At 33.5% G+C, this 19,617-nt stretch overlaps 1 protein-coding gene and 1 long non-coding RNA gene across 6 annotated transcripts in view; one reads left to right on the top strand and one right to left on the bottom strand.

Annotated features, from left to right (window-relative positions):
* On the top strand, nucleotides 1–4,985 carry LOC129925859 (uncharacterized). The gene is made up of 2 exons (XR_008777596.1): nucleotides 1–169; nucleotides 4,722–4,985. It is a non-coding gene; the product is annotated as an uncharacterized LOC129925859 (long non-coding RNA).
* LOC106056597 (N-fatty-acyl-amino acid synthase/hydrolase PM20D1.2-like) overlaps nucleotides 2,612–19,617 on the bottom strand; it is a 26,436-nt gene continuing 9,430 nt past the window's right edge. For all 5 annotated transcript variants that reach the window (XM_056027049.1, XM_056027051.1, XM_056027050.1 and 2 more), the window contains exons 4-13: nucleotides 18,808–18,894; nucleotides 16,925–17,061; nucleotides 15,790–15,909; nucleotides 13,985–14,060; nucleotides 13,672–13,733; nucleotides 12,866–12,944; nucleotides 11,619–11,690; nucleotides 10,403–10,516; nucleotides 8,992–9,043; nucleotides 2,612–6,825 (exon numbers count right to left, since the gene is read on the bottom strand). In XM_056027049.1, coding sequence (XP_055883024.1) covers nucleotides 6,596–6,825; nucleotides 8,992–9,043; nucleotides 10,403–10,516; nucleotides 11,619–11,690; nucleotides 12,866–12,944; nucleotides 13,672–13,733; nucleotides 13,985–14,060; nucleotides 15,790–15,909; nucleotides 16,925–17,061; nucleotides 18,808–18,894 — 1,029 coding nt within the window. In that variant the 3' untranslated portion in view covers nucleotides 2,612–6,595. The remainder of the gene's footprint in view (nucleotides 6,826–8,991; nucleotides 9,044–10,402; nucleotides 10,517–11,618; nucleotides 11,691–12,865; nucleotides 12,945–13,671; nucleotides 13,734–13,984; nucleotides 14,061–15,789; nucleotides 15,910–16,924; nucleotides 17,062–18,807; nucleotides 18,895–19,617) is intronic.

A 19,617-nucleotide genomic window follows, 5' to 3' on the forward strand; every position in this document is an offset into this window, starting at 1 on the left:
TTTAACTCGATCGTAACCATCTGTAGAATTAAATATCACAAATATTTATTTATGACTGTTAAAATTCAAATGAATTTTGTTTCAAATGAAAAGAAATTAAAAAAACAAGCATTTTAAGACCAAATAAGCCATGTGTTTGATAAAGTCAGGATATAAGCTTATATTTCACGTTTGTAGTCGCCGGGAATGGTGGCGCATTCCTGTAATCCAGCTACTTGGAGGCTTGGGTTGTTGGACGGTTTGAGGACGGGAGCTCTGCTCTCGGATGTACTGTGTCGATCGGGTGTCCGCACTAAGCCTGGCATCAATATGGCGTTCTCGTGGGAGCATGAGACCTCCAGGTTGACTAAGGAGGGAAGCACCGGCTCAGGGGGGAAACCCAGCAGGCAAAATTCCCCGTGTCACGCAGTAGTGGGATCGCACCTGTGAATGGACGTTCGTTGGTAGCCCGTCCGATACAACTGAACATAGCCCTTATTTTTTTTTTAAATTTTAATTTTTTACTTTATATTAAATTTCCAGAACCAAAAAATTGACCGTTTGTTGTAAATAGCATTCATTATTTAAAATAATATAATCTATAGCATACATATGTGGAATTTTGTTTCTATAAGATCAGCTGAATCAGTTTATCAACAATATTTTTCTATTGTGTCAATATTTTGATTCAGTTTAATTCAAGAAACAGATATAGACCTCTATTTGGCTCTTACGATTAAAAAAAAAAACAATAAAAAAACACGAATATTTGAGTTTTACCGAATATTTCGACTAAGATGAACTAGCAATGTATAACTTCGCCTATCCCTTAGTCTTTCTCCATTCCTCTTTTTTGCCTTGATCAGAATGTCTATCAATGCCATCTACTTCTTTTCTCTTGTCTGTTTACCCTGTGTAATTACCGTACATAAACAAAGGTAGAATGGTCTACACCACCCTTTCACTTACATAGCTAATTCTTCAAAAGGGAGGTCCGGTGGCTTCCAAACCAGGGTCTGTGGTTCAAATCCTGAGATTTTTAATATTGGGATCTTCGGATGCCTCTGAGTCCACCCAACTCTAATGGGTACCTGACATTAGTTGGGGAAAAGTAAAGGCTGTTGGCCACATGATACCCTCGTTAACTGTAGGCAACAGAAACAGATGACCTTAACATTAACTGCCCTATAGACCACAAGGTCTGAAAGCGGTACCTTATTTTATTTCTTCCAAGTCTAAGCTCTTAGATGTCTATCTCATTTTAATAAGCTTATATTAATTCACTCTGGTGCACATTTTGTACACCTTATTTCTCCCATAACCAATCTCTAGAGGTAAAAAGTAAAGTTCCCTTTTCAGACCTTGCAATCTATAGGGCAAATGATCTTAAGGTCATCTTTTTCTATTAGGGTGTCATGTGGCCAGCACAACGACCAACCACTTTTACTTTCCCCAACTAATGTCAGATACCCATTAGAGATGGGTGGACAGAAAGGCACCCAAAGATCCCGAAATTAAAAGTCCCAGTCTTCACCAGGATTCGAACCCGTGACCCCAATTTGGCAGCCAAGCACTTTAATGCCCAGCCACTGAGCCTCCACCCAAACTCTGATCAAGCTGAAATTCTTCACAATAGTTCCCTATACCTGACAAACGAGAATCAACAAAAAAAAAAAATCAAGTAGTTAATCAATTAATTTTTTTTTGGTATCGAAAAAGCGAAAGAAATTGTACTCGACAGATGTGGTGGTATAAGTTGAATTAGTCTTCTTTAGCCCTGACCGAACAAGTTTCTTTTTATGCATTTAAAAAGCAATCATGGTAACATTCACACAGATACCCCTTTATTTCCCAAATGGTCCAGACAAGTTATAGGATCATAGTGCATTCAGAAATCGAGAAATTAGGCTTAAAAAAAAAAAGTAAAAATTATTTCTAATTGCACAGATTTACTAATGTTAGTCTAGATCTATTACAAATTTAAACACCTGACTGATCCAAACAAAAATTGATAGAATTACACGTAATATAAGCTTTTTTTTAAAAATAATAAAAAAATTGTTTTCTTGTTATAATCAATCTTCAACGACTTAACTTTCAGTGAGCTGTTCTATACCATTAAGCCCACATCTAATTAGTGAACGTAATGGTTGTTTGGGCACATTAGCCCATTTTACGCCCTGCCCTGCCCAATACTTCTTCAAAGATTATCTTCCTGTACTTGGCAAACTACTATTCAAGTGTTCAAACCCAGCCTTATTTGTTTTTCAAATATTAAAAATTCCTCTAACACATCACTTTCAAATGCTTGGTCAATATATCACCTCTAAATATATAGTTAAGCATTTTATTTTTCTTGAATGTTATTTTGTAGATTTGTGAAATGTGTGATTCTTAAGAAATTAATTTCTGGATAAAAAAGCTTTTTGCAGCATAGATCATAACTTAGTGTAAATTGTAAATAGAAATATATTTTCATTAAAAACAAACTTTTGTGGGGGTTTTTGGGGAGAGTGTTTAGATTATGAAGATATTTGGAATTAGATAATAAATAACAACTTTTTCCTATTTTTGTGTGTGTGCTACAGATCCTTATCTCACTGTAATATAACCAACTAAAGGAGAACACAAGAGAATTTCGTAATATTTTTATACAATCTATACTTTACAAGAAAATCATGTGTAACATTCATTATGATTAAAAAATCAATGATAAAATATAAATTAATACAAAAATAAAAACATATATTAAAAATAATCAACAGCCTTAAAAAAAAAGAATGAATGCATCACTAATATATTGCTTATTAGCAGAAAAAGCAAAGTGTTAATTTAAAAAAAATATTAAAAAAACAACAACATATTTCTAAAAATAAAGTATAATAAAAAATCTTTAAAAAAGTGGAATGTCTGTTTAACTAGTCTTACAAATATTACAACAATGGGATACATAATAGTAGTTAAAACACTTCGCCTTTACTGAATGCCAGTCAATGTTTTGTTTGAAAGTTTCCGTTATATAATTAATAATTTTATTAGTATGAAAGTCCCATTCAGATTTTAGATTTGTTTGGATACAACTATTTATTACAATGGAATTTAAGGTGCAGCTAAGCCACATTGTCTTCTTGTCGCTCTTGAAACACTGGTCTATTATTTGTTAACTACAACTGTTCTAGATGAGCTTTATGCCAAATAATAATTTTGTGACTTACCAAAAGTATTCACAATGAAAAGGTAAAATGTAATAGTAAAGCGGCGTATCTCAAACTGTGGGGCTCGGTGGGTGTAACAGTGGGATGTGGAGTTGAAATATTCACCAACTCAAATGATAAAAGTTAAAAAAAATAAATTAAATTAGAGATGTTTCATCTTTTAAATAGGACCCTTTAAAATATACATTATCTTCGTAAGAGGCTTCTGCAACAATAATGAAATACAAACTTTTTGAAGAAGACATTTCAAAATGTCTCTGCTAATGCCATTCTTTTCAACTTTCTTATATCAGAACTGTCAAATTTCTTCATCTTACATTGTTATGTTGAACATGCTTGCATTAAAAAAAAAGGATCCACAACAAAATTAAGACATGAAGATAATCTTACAATCATGCCAATTACAAACGTTTGCGTACTATATGTACATCTGAAATATCCTTAGCATAATAGTATTGACCAGTGCTGTCTCCTTCATTATTAGATTCCATTTGACATGTGTATTAACCCTTCTTACCTACCTACTATGAGAAAAACTGTTTTTCAGACACGAGGGGAATGAATTTTTGACTCTCTGAAGAAACAGTGCTCTCTCATAACCCATTTGCTAGATCGAGGGGGAATTTTTCTTATACAAGCAACTTGAAAACTTTTTCGAAAAAAAAACAAAAAACTTGTTTCAATGATTTAACATCACTTGAAAATTAAATTCCAAAAATATGTAAATAGATATGCAAAGAAAAAAAGAAGAAGAATATTGTGTTATATAATTAGAAGTCTTTAAATTTCTTTTTCATTTTTTTTCTTAATACCCTCTCAAGACTCCCCTGTGGGAGCTTATAGTCTTACCCTGGACACCAAGTGACCTGAGCTATTGTTTTTTCGGTAGGAGTAAACACTGTTGCCGAGTTAGTTTAAGTTTATTTTAGTTATAGGATATGTCACATAAAAATCCTGCTGTAAATGTTCATTTAGCAGAATTTAAAAAAAACAAAAATCAACATGTAGCTTCTATTCAACTAGTTTCACAACATACAGAGAACATTTTTGAAATATTGAGCTAATGAATTGTATCAGTGTTCCAAATGCATTAATGAAAAAACCTAACATCGCTTGCTAATGTAATCATAATGCTGTTTACAAAAGTCACATGGAGTGTTATCAGGGTTTGTAGTCGATTATTGATACTAGTAAGTACAATCATCTGTATTGTTGAGACCAAGACAAAGAAAGACAAAGTTCAATAAATGCATGACATATGTATACAGCATCATATACTATTTCAAATCAATGAGCAATCAATGATCAACAAACAAAATATGTAATATAATAATATATCTTTTTTTTTACTACGATCAACCGTTATGGTCATTATACACATTATTTCAAGGAAACAGCAGCAGCACTTTTTAGAATTGAACAATCTACTTGCTGCTATCATAAAACTGATTTTCTAATGACTTTCAACAACTAAAAAAAAAACATTATTAAAAAATGATTGTAAAGTTTTTTTTTTTTACTTTTCAGCAACTTCATGAATAAAGAAAAAGACTTTTGGCTTTATTATCAACATGCTATCAAGGATTGGTCACTTTAGTCACAAGTAAAGTTGGAAAGGAAAAAGATTGACTCTTCAGATGTAAAATGCCACAGACTGATATAGACAGATGGGCCATCACATGATCGCAACATTGCTGTCCTTTATTTTTATTTTAAAATGTATGAACCATTAGATGCAGCATTTAGTATAATGACATTCTGGCAACTAGACCAAAAAAAAAAAAAAGACAATCAAAACCCAACAAAAGAACTAGATGGGAAAATACAGCACACGAAATGTTTTCTGCCAGAAGTTGGCAAGCAAACAAAATCTACAGAAAGTCTGAAAAAATGTCAATAAATAGTATGCTTATGTTTGTTTGTTGTAAAATGTTTGACATGTTTCGGATGTTCCTTCAGTTGAAGATAGTTTACTTCCTAGTCCAAACCTCCCGCAGGACGACGGGGGATGGGAGCAGGCTGGGTTTGAACTCTCGACCATCGAGAAATACGAACGACAGTCCAGCGATAAAACCGCACGACCAGGCAGCCATTATGCAGTGAAAGTAATAATATGTTTATGTATTCCTGCAGTGAAAGTAATAATATGTTTATGTATGGCTGCTTTGAAAAGAAATGTTTTATAAACTAGTGTAATACTGCAAAGGATGACGTTGTAACAACAAAACAAAAATGGAAAGTCAAGCAGCTGGTAATTTATGGCAGAGCTCCATTTACAATTCTAATAGATAGCAGTTTTTGGAAAAAAAAAGTACTGTAGACAAACAAGAAATGACTAAAGAGGTCACTAGGCAGAGTGTGAATAAACTCATAGATTTTACCATTGAATTGAACATTCCACTTTCAGTTCTTATATTATCTTGTTAGAGACGTATTAGACAACATGGAAGGATTCTCACACTAATTAAGTACAATACAAACTCTATATGATAAAATGAAATAAATAATCATGGTGAGTTGATTTGTTGAATTGAATTATAAGTGCAGTTTTATCTTAGATGATGTGACTTCTTCAGGCCACTGTTTCAAGGTTACTTAAATTAGTTGATTCTCCATCAATCATTTTATAATGATTATATTTCTTTACATTTTTAATTGACAAAATATTCTTTTTATTCAAACAATAAAATAAAAATAAATTAATTAATTAAGGTAGGCACTTTTTGCCCAAACACTAAAATTAAAAATAGTTTGAAAAGGTAGGCACTTTTTGCCCCTGTCCAATACAGACAACATAATCACTGAGAGAAAAGCAAACCTTTTTGTTTTCTCCCATACAAAACAAATAGTGTGATCTGACGGCTTAAACAACTAATAACAAACATATATTAAAAGCATTTGATACATAAAACACAATGTATTGCAAATATGTCCGTAGCTATAAAATATCTTTCAATATGCTGAGTGGGTCCTAATAATAAACAATAATAAATGTGCATAATATTGTGAAATTTACTGACCTGGCATTAAAAGCATGATTAATGACAATGAGGAGGGGCTTGAAGTTTGTCACTAAATACACACAGGCTATACAAATACCTAGGCTGTAAAAATACACATACACACAGGCTGAACAAATACACTGAAAATAATGTGCATATATATATATATACATATATATATATACATATATATATATATATATATATATAAATACATAATTTAAAAAAATCTCTTTGAATCTCAAAACACCATGTACAACGAATTGTTCATTAAACTCATTAGACTTTTATAAATAAAAATTTCAATGCCATGCATCAAAAGATGCTAGCAAAATGTCGAAAAAATACATTGAAGGTATGTATAACCTATGATGTTAGCATGCACTTTTTCCCCGTTATCTATAGGTCGTGGTGACCTTCATGAGTAGATACTAAATCAGCACGGTCAGCATTTCTCATCAAGTGGTAGAAAAAGTTGATTGCCTGTTCGTAGTTTTTAATGGACAAACGCTCATTGATGCCATGGAACCGAGCGGCGTCTCCAGGATACATGTAGGTTGGTGAGAAGCGATACACATTTTTGGTAAAGTTGAGATAGAAGCGAGTGTCAGTGTTGCCTAGCATTATAGCTGTTAAGAGAAAGTCATGTCAGTTTAGAAAGTGAAAAATAATGAGCAATAATTATATGAATTTTTTTTTCTGACACTAACTAGCATTTGACATAAAAAATAGATGTTAAAACATTTTACAATAACCTATTGAGAGATAAAAAAAAAAAGAATAAAAAGTTAGACAACAATGAATATATATAATTACATCATGGCAGCACACAAAAAGTGTAGATATCAAATGAAAAAAACAAATTTGTTAAAATTTCAAATGTAATTAAGTCACAAGGATTATTACCCTTTCATTAGATTAGGTAACTGATGTTAAATATAGATGAAAAAAAATAATGTAGGTTTATTATTCAAAGCTGGGTGAGAGTACTTAGCTTTGAGGCCTGGGGAGCTAAACTGATTCAGAATTTCTGAGTGTGGGGGGAAGGCGATTATGAAAAGCTAACCCATACCAAAAATAGATTTGCATTGGCTCACTTTTGATTTAATTAAAACAATTCCAAACAACAGTGAATGGCTAAATGAGAAGTTGTTACTAAAATTGACAGGTGGAAGGAGGGGGGGGGGAATGCCTCCTTTAAATTAAAAAAAAAAAGGTTTCTTAAATGTAATAATTTGTGAATCTTCAGTAATATGACTAAGGATATTGATTAGTTGAATTAGTGTGCTTGATACTTCATTTTGATTAGACCATAGAAGTTGTGCAAAGCTGTTTCTTATTTAAAGTACATAAGGAAAGCTCTTTCAGACTCCGCAATCTACAGGCCAGATGATATAAAGGTCATTTGTTTCTATGGCATGTTAGTGATCATAAGGCTAGCACAATGACCAACCACCTTTGCTTCCCTAATTAATGTGAGGCACCCATCAGAGTTGGGTGGACTGAAGGGTGTTCTACAAATCCTGAAATTCAAAATCCCAGCATACCAAGACTCAAACCTTAGACACCTTGGTTCGGAGGCCATGGGCCTAACCACTCAGCCACCATTCTTCCCATTTTAAAGTACATTGGACAGTAGAATAGCTGAGGAGTCCATGGAGCAATTTTAACTGAAATATCAAACTTACTATTTTCAAAACTGATTTAGCAGCTAATTATTGTAATAAAAATATAAGACACAGAAGCATCAAGCATTGGTAAGAAAAATGTAACTTCAATTTTCCTTTTTGATTGTAAATTATTAAATTATAGCTTTTATACAGCACTGCTTTCATGCTTATAGCATGCTGAGAGCGTTAGGTCCAATCCAGTGTGTGGGCCGGTAGGGGGAGGGGGTATCAGGAAGAAGGCTTTTCGGTGCTGCCTTTAGACACTCAATAAACACAACTCTGCTTGAGTCGGATGTTGAACATCGAGCCTCCCTCATAGGTAGCCATGTTCAAGCGAACTTAGCCTCTTGACCAAGTATTTCTTTAGGTTAAATATGACTAATAGATGTCAAAATAAAAAAAAAGCAAAAACAAATTTATAATCTGCCAAATTACGCAAACACAAACAAAAATGTTGTCATTTTCTATAACAGCCCTTTTTTATAGGCATTCTCCTGGGGTCTCTATATTTTTTCATAAACTGGCGTAAAGATGTAGCAACAGAGCAATACTGAAAGATGAGAGATATTTGAGGCACAAGTCAGTCTGGTATGCGTTTGATCATTGTAAAAATCACTTTGTGTTTAACAAGATGGGATGTGAGGCTGAGAGGCAATAACTACTTGGATACCTAACAGGGGGGCTCAAGTTTGAAACCTTACCCAAGCTTAGTTGGAATTCTCATTCAGCTAAAAATAGCTCATGCTTCCCTAGTGCTAATAGAGTTTGGAATGGGTTGCCTGAACTAGCCAGGCCAACGACCTAGCATAGTCTAGACTCCAGCTAAGTTGGAATTATCATTTAGCTAAAAATAGCTAGTTCTTCTCTGCCATTAGATCCTGGAATGGGTGTCTGTAATTTATAAGTTAAGATAAGAGCTGCTATACAAAAGTAATTTTAATAAAATATTCAAGTTTCAATGAGTTCCAGTGTTTTATTTCTTACTGACTAGTATCAATCTCATGTGGGAATAGAGAAATCACAAGCTCTTAAAGTCACTGTAAAATGACAGTCTCCCAACCAACTTAACATTAAATGTTTCTTGTTAAAATTAACGTTGTTTTCTTTGTTAAAGATAATGCCTACCAGGAACAACAAGTGCTTTCGGCCAGATTTGATTTATGGTAGTTTTTAAAACCTGCAGGAGAAATTAAACAATAACTTAGAAAATATTTACAATTATTATATATAACAACACAATAATTCTATTTCCAAGGTATTGTAATTCATATAAACTGACAAAAATAACTCTTAGCTTTTCAGCTCATGGGAACTTAGAAAATTCATACAGTGTTAAAAATTTGGGTTTTAAACCAAGAAGACACTGTGATTTTTAGTTTGAGTTTTAAAGAGACTTGTATTGGTAAGAATAAAGGTGGACTTTTGTTCAGTCAGCCCTTTAACATCTAGTTACTTATTGGTAAAAAAAAAGCAGAAAGAATGAGAACTAAACATTTCTGCGTGTCAGTTCAGTTCCCCTTTCAGACCAGGCATTCTATAAGGCAGATGATTTGTTTCTATGGCTCAAGGTTAATGACGGTGTGATGTGGCCAGCACAATGATCTAACACCTTTTATTTTTCCACAACTAATGTCAGGTACCCATTAGAGCTGGGTGGACTCAGGGGCGCCCAAAGATTTTGAAATGAAATTTCCCAGTCTTCATGAGGATTCGTATCCGGGACCTCTGGCTTGAAAGCAAAGCGCTTTAGTGCTCAGCCACTGCCCCTACGAGTTGGCATGAGCTTTGTAAAAAATAACTTTGGCTTTAAGCTCATGGGAACGTACAAGATTCATACAGTGTTAAAAATATTGGTTTTAAACCTAGAACTGTGACACTGACTTTTGTTTCGAGTTTTAAAGAGACTTGTATTGGTAAGAATAAAGGCGGACATTTGATGAGCTAGTTCTTCAACATCTAGTTAATTTTTGGTCATAAAAGCAGAAAGAATGAGAACTTAAGATCTCTAGGTGACAACAGGAACTTTTTTAAAAATTCAAGATGTAATAAAAAAAAAATCCTCTTTTGAAATTCACGAAAAGTTCTTTGCTTCGAATAAAGAAAATGGTGGCACCTGCATTAAAGCAATTATGTCTTACATCATCAAATTTAGTCAATCTCACTGTGAAGTTATAGCATTTCATTATGTGTATATGATTGGAGTTTAATCTGAAAAGTAATGGCATTTCTCTATGTGTACATGATATGTGTTTGACAAGATCTGTTAAGTAAGGGCATTTCTCTACGTGTACACAATCTGTGTTTGATTACATCTGTTAAGTTAGGGCATTTCACTATGTGTATATGATCTGTAAAGTAATATTTTACTATGCATGCATGGTCTGTAAAATATATTTTTTCCAATTAGCTTGTAAATTATAGGTCAACATCATATCACACAGAATCCTTAACTTATCACCTACAGAACAATACATTATTTTATAACTATAATTCATATAAGTTCCTTGATATCATTTATAAACTGATTTCAAATCACCTGAAAGCCAAAATCTTTCTTTCCATAGCCTGCAACTGGGTGGGGCTCCATCTTATTTAACACCTCTATGTTGACTCGATCATCAGCAATAACTGATTTGTCAAATTTGATAACCTGTGGACAGTTGAAATTACAAAGACTATAGCTACACAAAATGATTACTTTATAGCTTACTGTTAATCAAAGTGTTTTGATAGAAGAAAAGGGGAAAGAAGTAGAGTGATAACCTACATATATATAAAAAGAATACATGGGAAGCCTACTTTTGAGAAAAGAATACAAAATGTGAATACATTTGAAAACATTCAAAATTGAAAATTCTTAATTCAACATAATTAGTAGCTGTTCATCAATAAATAAATTGACAGGTGGAGCAGTTAAAGGAACTAAACATGTCTGGAACAAAGGATGGCTGCCTGGTCGGAAGACATAGGCTGTGGACTGTCATCTTGATGGTAATAATCTTTAATTCTGAAGGAACATTCAAAACATGTCAAGTGTGATATACTTTGCATGGTTCAGATCACCGAATATAAGTATCAATAACAACAAGTCTCTGAAACTAGGTCACTTTATACACATAACCAAAAAGTTCCACATCAACATTTTCCCCCCCACAAAATCCACATATCTCTTAGCTCTACCTCCAAGTATCTACTCCCTCATCCACACACACTAACACATTAACCTAATTAATCACTGGACATGTACACAAGGGTATAACTTAAGGGCGAACATAAACCCATGGTGAAGGGTGGGTTGATATTTAGAAACAAATATTTGTATTTATACTTGACTGGCCTTCCTCTATTTCATGAACCAGAGATGGTACAATGACACTATAAGGTGTTTCTATGGCCCAAATGGCAATTCAAAAATCAGCATCTGACACAAGCATTTTCAGACACAATATAGATCTATGTATTTCTAATACAAGGGAAGCTGCTAGGCCACTTTGTGGTTTGTGCTTCAGAGTGTCACTATAATAGTTGAGAGTGGAAACTGCAATCCAGCAGAATGTTTGGGCTAGGTTATAATAATCTTCATTTCTTAAGGCACATCTGAAACTTACTAACAACAACACTTGCATGTTCTGACAACACTTTCATGACCTGACAACACTTTCATGTTCCCACACAACACCTGCATGTCCTGTTACATGTACATAGATTATGCCTAGAAATGTTATGATTAAAAGCTGATATTGAGAACTGACCTCATCAACTGTCTGAGATGGATGTATTCTATGATTCACTATAGCTTCAGCGTGCGGAGGAATGATGTTATTCTAAAAAAATGTGCAGGGGAAAAATTAGTTATAATAAAACCAACTTAAAATATCAGACAGAATAGCCCTCCAGTAACAATAACATAATACTTCATAGTATGCTTTTTTAAAATGACAATTTTCAAGTATATATATACTTATATATACCTTTATAAAAAAAATAATACCAGTACTTGTAAAAAAAAAAAGGTCTATTTATTAAATGATCAACTAACTGAATCTGGTTACATGTATAAAGGAGAAGAAAAAAAAAACAGGAAAGAAATAGCAGCATATTTTACACTGATGACTAAAACAAAGCATGGATGAATGAGATTTTAGTGTGTCAAAGAAGTAGCCATGTAGGAAGTCAGTAAAGCTAGTATTTATGTAGGAGGCCAGTTAATCAATCAAGCTAGTAGCCATGTAGGAAGTCAATCAATATAGTAGCCATGTAGAAGGTCAGTCAATCAGTAAAGCTAGTAGCCATGTAGGAAGTCAATCAATCTTGTAGCCATGTAGAAGGTCAGTCAATCAGTAAAGCTAGTAGCCATGTAGGTCAGTCAATCAAGCTAGCAGGCATGTAAGAGGTCAGTCTAGCAGCCATGTAAGAGGTCAGTCAATCAGTCAAGCTAATAGCCAAGTAGGAAGTCAATCAAGCTAGCAGCCATGTAAGAGGTCAGTCAATCAGTCAAGCTAGTAGCCAAGTAGAAAGTCAATCAAGCTAGCAGCCATGTAAGAGGTCAGTCAATCAGTCAAGCTAGTAGCGAAGTAGGAAGTCAATCAAGCTAACAGCCATGTAAGAGGTCAGTCAATCAGTCAAGCTAGCAGCCATGTAGAAGGTCAGTCAATCAGTCAAGCTAGCAGCCATGTAAGAGGTCAGTCAAGCTAGTGACCATGTAGTGAAACAGTCAGCTTAAGAATGTAGTTACGATGCCACTTAAAAATGTGTTAACATTATCCAAAGAAAATTGTATACATGAATCAGTTAACATGTTCAATTCAATTCTTTCCCTTAAAAAATGTATGCAGTGTGACAAAATGATTTGTGTCATAAAAATACATTAAGTTCTGCAGTCTATATACTCTTACAGATGCCTTGTCATCGTGATGAGAGTTCAAACCCTGCCATCCTGCAGGATGCAATAATCTTCCTTTTAAGAGGGAATGTTCAAAGATTATAAAACAAATCTTACCTTGATACCAGCCTGGAATTTTGTTACAGCGGTCACTGTTCTAATGGTTGCACTAGTCAAAGGTTTCATGGACATTACCCTGGAAATATTAAAACATAGAACAAATATCACACATATAATACGACTCCTATTTTGTTCTCGCTAAAAAAACTCTAATCCTTATTTTAAATCACGTCATTGTTACTAAGTAGAAACTTCCCCTATTTCTGAAACAAATAACTAATTCCTAATCATGCCATAACAACAGACATATCTTCAATAAACAAAGGGTAAGATAAAAAAACTCTCTCACTAGTTCCATCCTTCAGATTTTTTAATATTTACATGTTTTTAACTGTTACAACTAGCAAATGTTATTGAGCAGCTAAAACAAATGTTAAAAAAATCATTTAATATTAATAATCAATTCCAGTGTCAATGAATGACATATGATCATTATTTCGAAATAAAAAACTACTCAGTCAAGTCAATTTTACTACCAAAGTATGTGTGACATCTTTATGAAAATGACCGGCAATACTAAAGAAAGCAACAGAAAAACAATTTAGGAACTACTGTATGAGTAAGAGTTTGAAAGGAAAACAAATAGGTCAAACATTTAGACCTTAAGATCAATGGTCTCTGATGATGTAAAGCTCATCTGTTTCTATGACGGGGTTAACATGGGTGACATGTGGCCAGCATAACAACCAACTGCCATTCCTCAGGAGCATCCTAAAACCACCAACTTGTCCACCATGCCCCTAAGTCCAAGCAAACAGAGCACCAGTAGATTTGACAACATGAAAATGTAAAAAACAACTTACCAAGATAAAAGAGGCTTAAAGAACCAAATATTGGCCATCAAAACTCGTTGAAAGATATTCATCTGAAATAAACAAAAAATGCTCAACATGTATATATTTATATATATATATATATATTTTTTTTTGAGGTGTAATGTGACAGAAAAAAAACAACACAGTTTGTATCTGAAAGATTTATTCTTGCTTTTATTTTTAAAAAAATTACTGGTTAATAAATTAAAAAAAAAATTTATTTATGCCTAAGCTTGAATTTGTCTAAGTCAGAGTAAAAATAATTGACATCATGTCAAACTTTTCCCTCTAAACTCCTTACCTCTGGTACAAGTTGTTCTAGCATATCAGTCTCAACTCCTTGACCTAACATACTTGGGTGCAGGTTGGTCTCAAGACTGAAAAAGCACAATTTCAAATTGTAAATAAAACAACCAGGCTGAACTTGTAGAGGAAATAAGTATTTTTGTATAAACATGAATCTTAAATTAAAAAAAACACCTTATGATCTATTTTCTATCTATATTTAACTGTTAGTACGTAAGAATTTTGGGGTATCACAGAGACTTGTTGACTAGTTTCCCTAGTTCTTTTATCTATACTGTTCATATAATTGAAACCAATGTGAGGCCTGTCCATTCCTTGCTTTCTCATGTCATCATTTCTTTGCCTGACTTTATTTTCTTTGCGGGAAGGATTGCAAAGCAGCTTCTTAAAGTATCTTGTCTCTATGGCTTGTGATTTTTTTAACAACTATGTGCATTTGAAGTCTATGAAGTTGCAGTCATAAAGAAATGTTCTGACCAAGTTCTATAGTCATCTTTGTGTTATTGACTACATTTTAAGTTAACACTTTAAGTGCCTTTTTTTAAAACCTTTTGATCTATGAGGCAGATGATGTAAAGATCTGTTTCTGTGGCCCACAGTTAATGAGGTCAAGTGGCCAGCGCAACAACCAACTTATCCCCAGCTAATGTCAGGCACCCATTAACATTGGGTGGACTCAGGAATGCCCTCAAGGTCTTGAATGTGATCTGAACCCGAGACTCCTTGGATCGGAAGCCAAGCACTATATCATTCCATGGACTACATTTTAGTCATTCTACTTTCTGCTGTGGTTTGGATTACTCTAGCAAGCAGTTTAGAACTGGACAAGATTGCTTTCAGGTATGTAAATCTTTTGACATTCTCTAGGGTTTTATCTTTTTAGAAGTTGTAAGCCTGTTAGCAATATGGATCCTCTTATCTTATAAACTACAGATATTCCTTCAGAAAAGAAGCTTATTATGTCCTGAAGCGTTAAACTATTCATGCATATTAATTAAAGACTTAAACTCTTATAAGTCATTGGTTTTCTTGGCTGTTCAGGAAACCCATTTTATATATCACAGCTATCAATTGAATTTTCTTGGCATTTTTCTGCAAATATGCTAAATGAAAAAATCTAAATGTGAAAGAATTGTGTTTAGAGACAGTTTAATCTTCTTAACACAATTCCTTTTTATAACGAGATTACCAGCTTGTTATGGTCATGCTCTTCTACATTTCTTAAACATCCAGATTTCAATATCTTTAAAAATATTGTGTCCCTTTCATCTCTTTGGGTTAGCACAAAAACATATTTGGCCTCCTTCAGTCATGGAAGGACTACAGTTCTACTGAGAAAATGAGAAGAAAGCTTAGACATTAGTTAAGGTCAGAATGGTTTGTGTCAGCCCTGTGTGCTGCCTAAGAGTCAACAGCTCTGAATTTTTCTTCTTGGTTGACTCCCCAAGTTATGGTGTAGCCGCAAGGCAGCATTGGTTTGGATTCAGTTCATAGTTTTCATTCTAACTGGGTAGCCAGCCAGGGCTAATGAGCCTCGCTTTCTTGAGGCTTACTGATTTAGGCACCAGTTGCTAACCTTTGCTCCTTCTTCTCAGTGATGACAGTTCTGCTATACCCATTATCTGAGCCACATGTGAAGGCTAGGAGTTGGACTAGTTGTCAGAGGCTATTTGAGACGCCTGCCACTGGAATCATTTTAGTGGAGTGCTTTTGTCAATTACTACTTCCAACAATTACCTTAGAATAAAATCATACAAAACACAAATCTGTAACCTAATGTCATGTTAAAGGGGCACTAACTTGTTCACAGCATTGGCAAGAATTCCAATTGTTGACTCCCTCGGCGGCATGGAGGAGTGACCTGGCTCACCATGGACAGATAACTTCATCAACAAAGAACCTTTTTCACTTACACCAATACTGGAAACAACACGTGAAATTGAATGTATAGATTTGATAACATTTCTATGTAGCAGTATTATGCGTTCACTAATTAACATTCATGTAATGTAAAAGATTAAATATTTGTTACCAGTAAAGTTGATAAACTAAAAAAAAAAAAAGAAATAAATTTTTATTTATGTCAAGAGTTCACATGTAACAAATGAATGTTGAAAGTAAAAAAAAAAAAAAAGTAAAGTTTCTCTTTCAGACCTAGCGATCTATGGGGCAGATGATGTTAAGGTCATCTGTTTCTTTGGCCAATGGTTAACGAGCAGGATGTCATGTGGCCAGCACAATGACCAACCACCTTTAATTTCGCCAACCAAGGTCAGGGTTAGGGCGTAATCAGCGGTGCCCTAAAAATGCTGAAATACAAAATCCCAGTCTTCACAGACATTTGAACCCAGGTCTCCATGTTCGGAAGCCAAGCGCTGAACCACTCAGCCACAACACCTCCTAACGAATGAAAGTATGCTTTCCAAAAAGTTCAAGGTTGGAGAGTTTAAAGACTGCTAGAGAGAAAGTCAGTCAGTTGTTATCTAGTGAGTTAATAAGTTAGTTGATGAGAAGTCACTAAGTTTTTAATAAATCAGCTTGTGAGGAAAACACTTTGTAATATTTGTAATTAATAATTTTGGGATAAGTTAGAGAGAATTAAGTTAAATGTTATTGTAATTGTATACATATTTTATTTTACATCAGTATGGACTATACTTTCATTTAGAGCTTATTCTTATAAATTATGAACTGTGCTATTTTTATTACTATCTATCCTGTAAATACATCAATAAACTTTATGTGTATATAAATCGCTGTTCATTTATAGTTGCAAGAGTTAATTACTCACTATCGGCATTCAAACAAAAGTAGAGAGAGTGCATGATTTCACAAATGAAGGCATATTGCAAATTAAAAAATTTCTAAGCTTTCTTTTACATAAATAAAATCAACAAAATGTTCAGAGTTTGAATATTTTAAAAAATTATGTTACCTAGCAACAGGTACTGAAACGCCTGGCAAAAGACCTTCAGACAAAGGCATTCCTTCATCTGAAATAAATTCCAATTCTGTGACGCCTTGTTTCACTATCTCCTGGGCCAATTTATATGCTTCACTACCATCAAAAAGCTGGATAAAAAAAGCAACAACAAAGGATTGTATAGGAACTAAATAATAGAATAATAATGGCAATGTCTTCGATTTAAAGATTAAGGATGAGTGCAAAACTAAATAATACAAATATTGTTAAACTACAATGAAAAATGACAAGATAAATTTCCAACAAAAAATTATTGTATATTGATGAGTTTGAAAAATATTATAGTTCGATTCTTCAAAAAAATTTAAAACATATGATTGAAGGACGTATTCATTTTTCGTAGTAATGTCTGTATTTTTATAAGATTGATGGGAGATTTTTAAAAATTCATTTTTCCGGCATTCTTAGGATAGTAAATTTATAATGGTTAAAACACTTAACTCTTTCTCTCCTAACTGAGGATACCAGCGTTGATTCCACCAGAATGTGGTAAATTATTACGGAGAGAAAGAGTTAATTGGATGTCAAGTGTCTCGAATTTTTTTAAAGTTGTTTTGTTCAAACTATCAATTAGACTTTTTGTCTCTCAAACTAGCGAACCATTTGCAGGTTCAGAGGTGCCTCTTTAATAAGTAATAAATTCAAGAATCACAATTTTCCTTGAGTTTAATATCTTCAAACTCAATTCAATAAAATAATTACTCAAGCAATCAAGAAATTTCCCATAAAACATAAATCACTTGTGCAAATCATAGAAGTAGAACAAAATTTGTTCTATTCAACAATTGTTCTATATGAACTATGAATACTGTTTTTGCTGGTTTCCTTAAGTCATAGAATGTCTTTCATCTCGAAGAGCACTTTTTCATGTAACTGTAGAGTGCTACTCTGGAGAGACATTTCCGTGAGCGATGAATAATTACTTATCAAGAGACTAATGACCAATGACAACCCCGGTAGCTAGCCTTCTTTTTATTTTCTAAGTCTCCCAAAAGACGTTTCTAGATAGTTATAAATTTATTTTAAAAAATCTTTTCTTGAACCTTTATAACTTTAAACGTAATATTGTCAGGGTGGCTAAATAATTTTTATTTTTAAATATACAAATGGACCACACAGCATAATGACTGATTGGGGAAGTGCTGTACTTCTTCAACAACAATCTTAAGATCAGCGACAGTAGGGATTTGTTCCCTTCAATTTTGGTTTCTCCATGAGATCATAGGACCGTTGAACTTACTTAGGTGAGAGTTATGGCTACATGAAAGCTTAACAGCTGAAATTAGAAATCAATCTCCCCCATAAGACTACAAAAGGGAAACTTGACTTTTTAAATAATATCAGCATTGTAAAATGTTTGTAAAATGTTTTACATGTTTCGGATGTTCCTTCAGAGTTGAAGATAATTACTTCCTAGTCCAAACCTCCCGCAGGACGACAGGGGATGGGAGCGGGCAGGGTTTGAACCCGGGACCATCGATAAATCTGAACGACAGTCCAGCGTGCAAACCGCACGACCAGGCAGCCATTGCTTATATGGGACCAGTTAATTTGAAGCACATATCAAATCCTGTGCGAGTGTCTATGTAGTATGTAAACAATATAGCATTGACTATAATAATTTATTATTTAAAAAAAAATTAAGATAAAAGTTTGAACCTCACAACTCTTGGCATTTGTTTTCTGATTGTAGACACTTTTGTTTTGTAAGCTTCTGGTTTATCATCGTAACATTCAGGTTTAGCATGACGTGAGATTATTATTTAATCACCACCACATAGCCGTCACATTTAACTCGTTGCTATAAATCTGTTCATCTGTCTTTATTTAATTACCTCCTCATTATGACCAAAAGCGATGTAAAAGGAGCGCTTGGGCACTATTCCCTTTATTACAAGGTATTCAGCAGCTTCTAAAATAGCCTGATAAAAAAAAAGAAAATGTCAATTATTTCTCTTTAAATTTGAATTATTTCTATAATTAAAAATTAAAACAAATAAACAGTGTTTGGGAGTCAACCCTTAGCAAACATCTAAGGCTGGCAAACATAAGGCAGCTTTCAGCAAATAGTGTTACAATCTGGCAGAGTGTGCAATGTCGCTGATCCCAAACTATAATAACACTTGCCATTCCTTTGCATAAAGTAACATACAAAAAACTAAATTACACTAACAAAATCATTAGGTATACCAAACAGGCCTTAAACTAGCTTAAGGATAAATGAAAACACACCCCACTATCAAAACTGGGAAAAATTATTTAAAACCTAATAATCTAAGATCTAAAAAAATTCAAATTCTATTAAGCACTAAAAAATAAGGGAGTGTACAACTTCTATTTGAGTTTTTTTAAACTATTAGAATGCTATATTTTATGCAAACTTGGATTATATATAAAACTAAATTACACTAACAAAATCATTAGGTATACCAAACAGGCCTTAAACTAGCTTAAGGATAAATGAGAACACACCCCACTATCAAAACTGGGAAAAATTATTTAAAACCTAATAATCTAAGATCTAAAAAAATTCAAATTCTATTAAGCACTAAAAAATAAGGGAGTGTACAACTTCTATTAGAGTTTTTTTTTAACTATTAGAATGCTATATTTTATGCAAACTTGGATTATATATAGCTGCCAGT

The sequence above is a fragment of the Biomphalaria glabrata genome, chromosome 4 (genome assembly GCF_947242115.1).
Source record: "Biomphalaria glabrata chromosome 4, xgBioGlab47.1, whole genome shotgun sequence".
NCBI lineage: Eukaryota > Metazoa > Mollusca > Gastropoda > Planorbidae > Biomphalaria > Biomphalaria glabrata.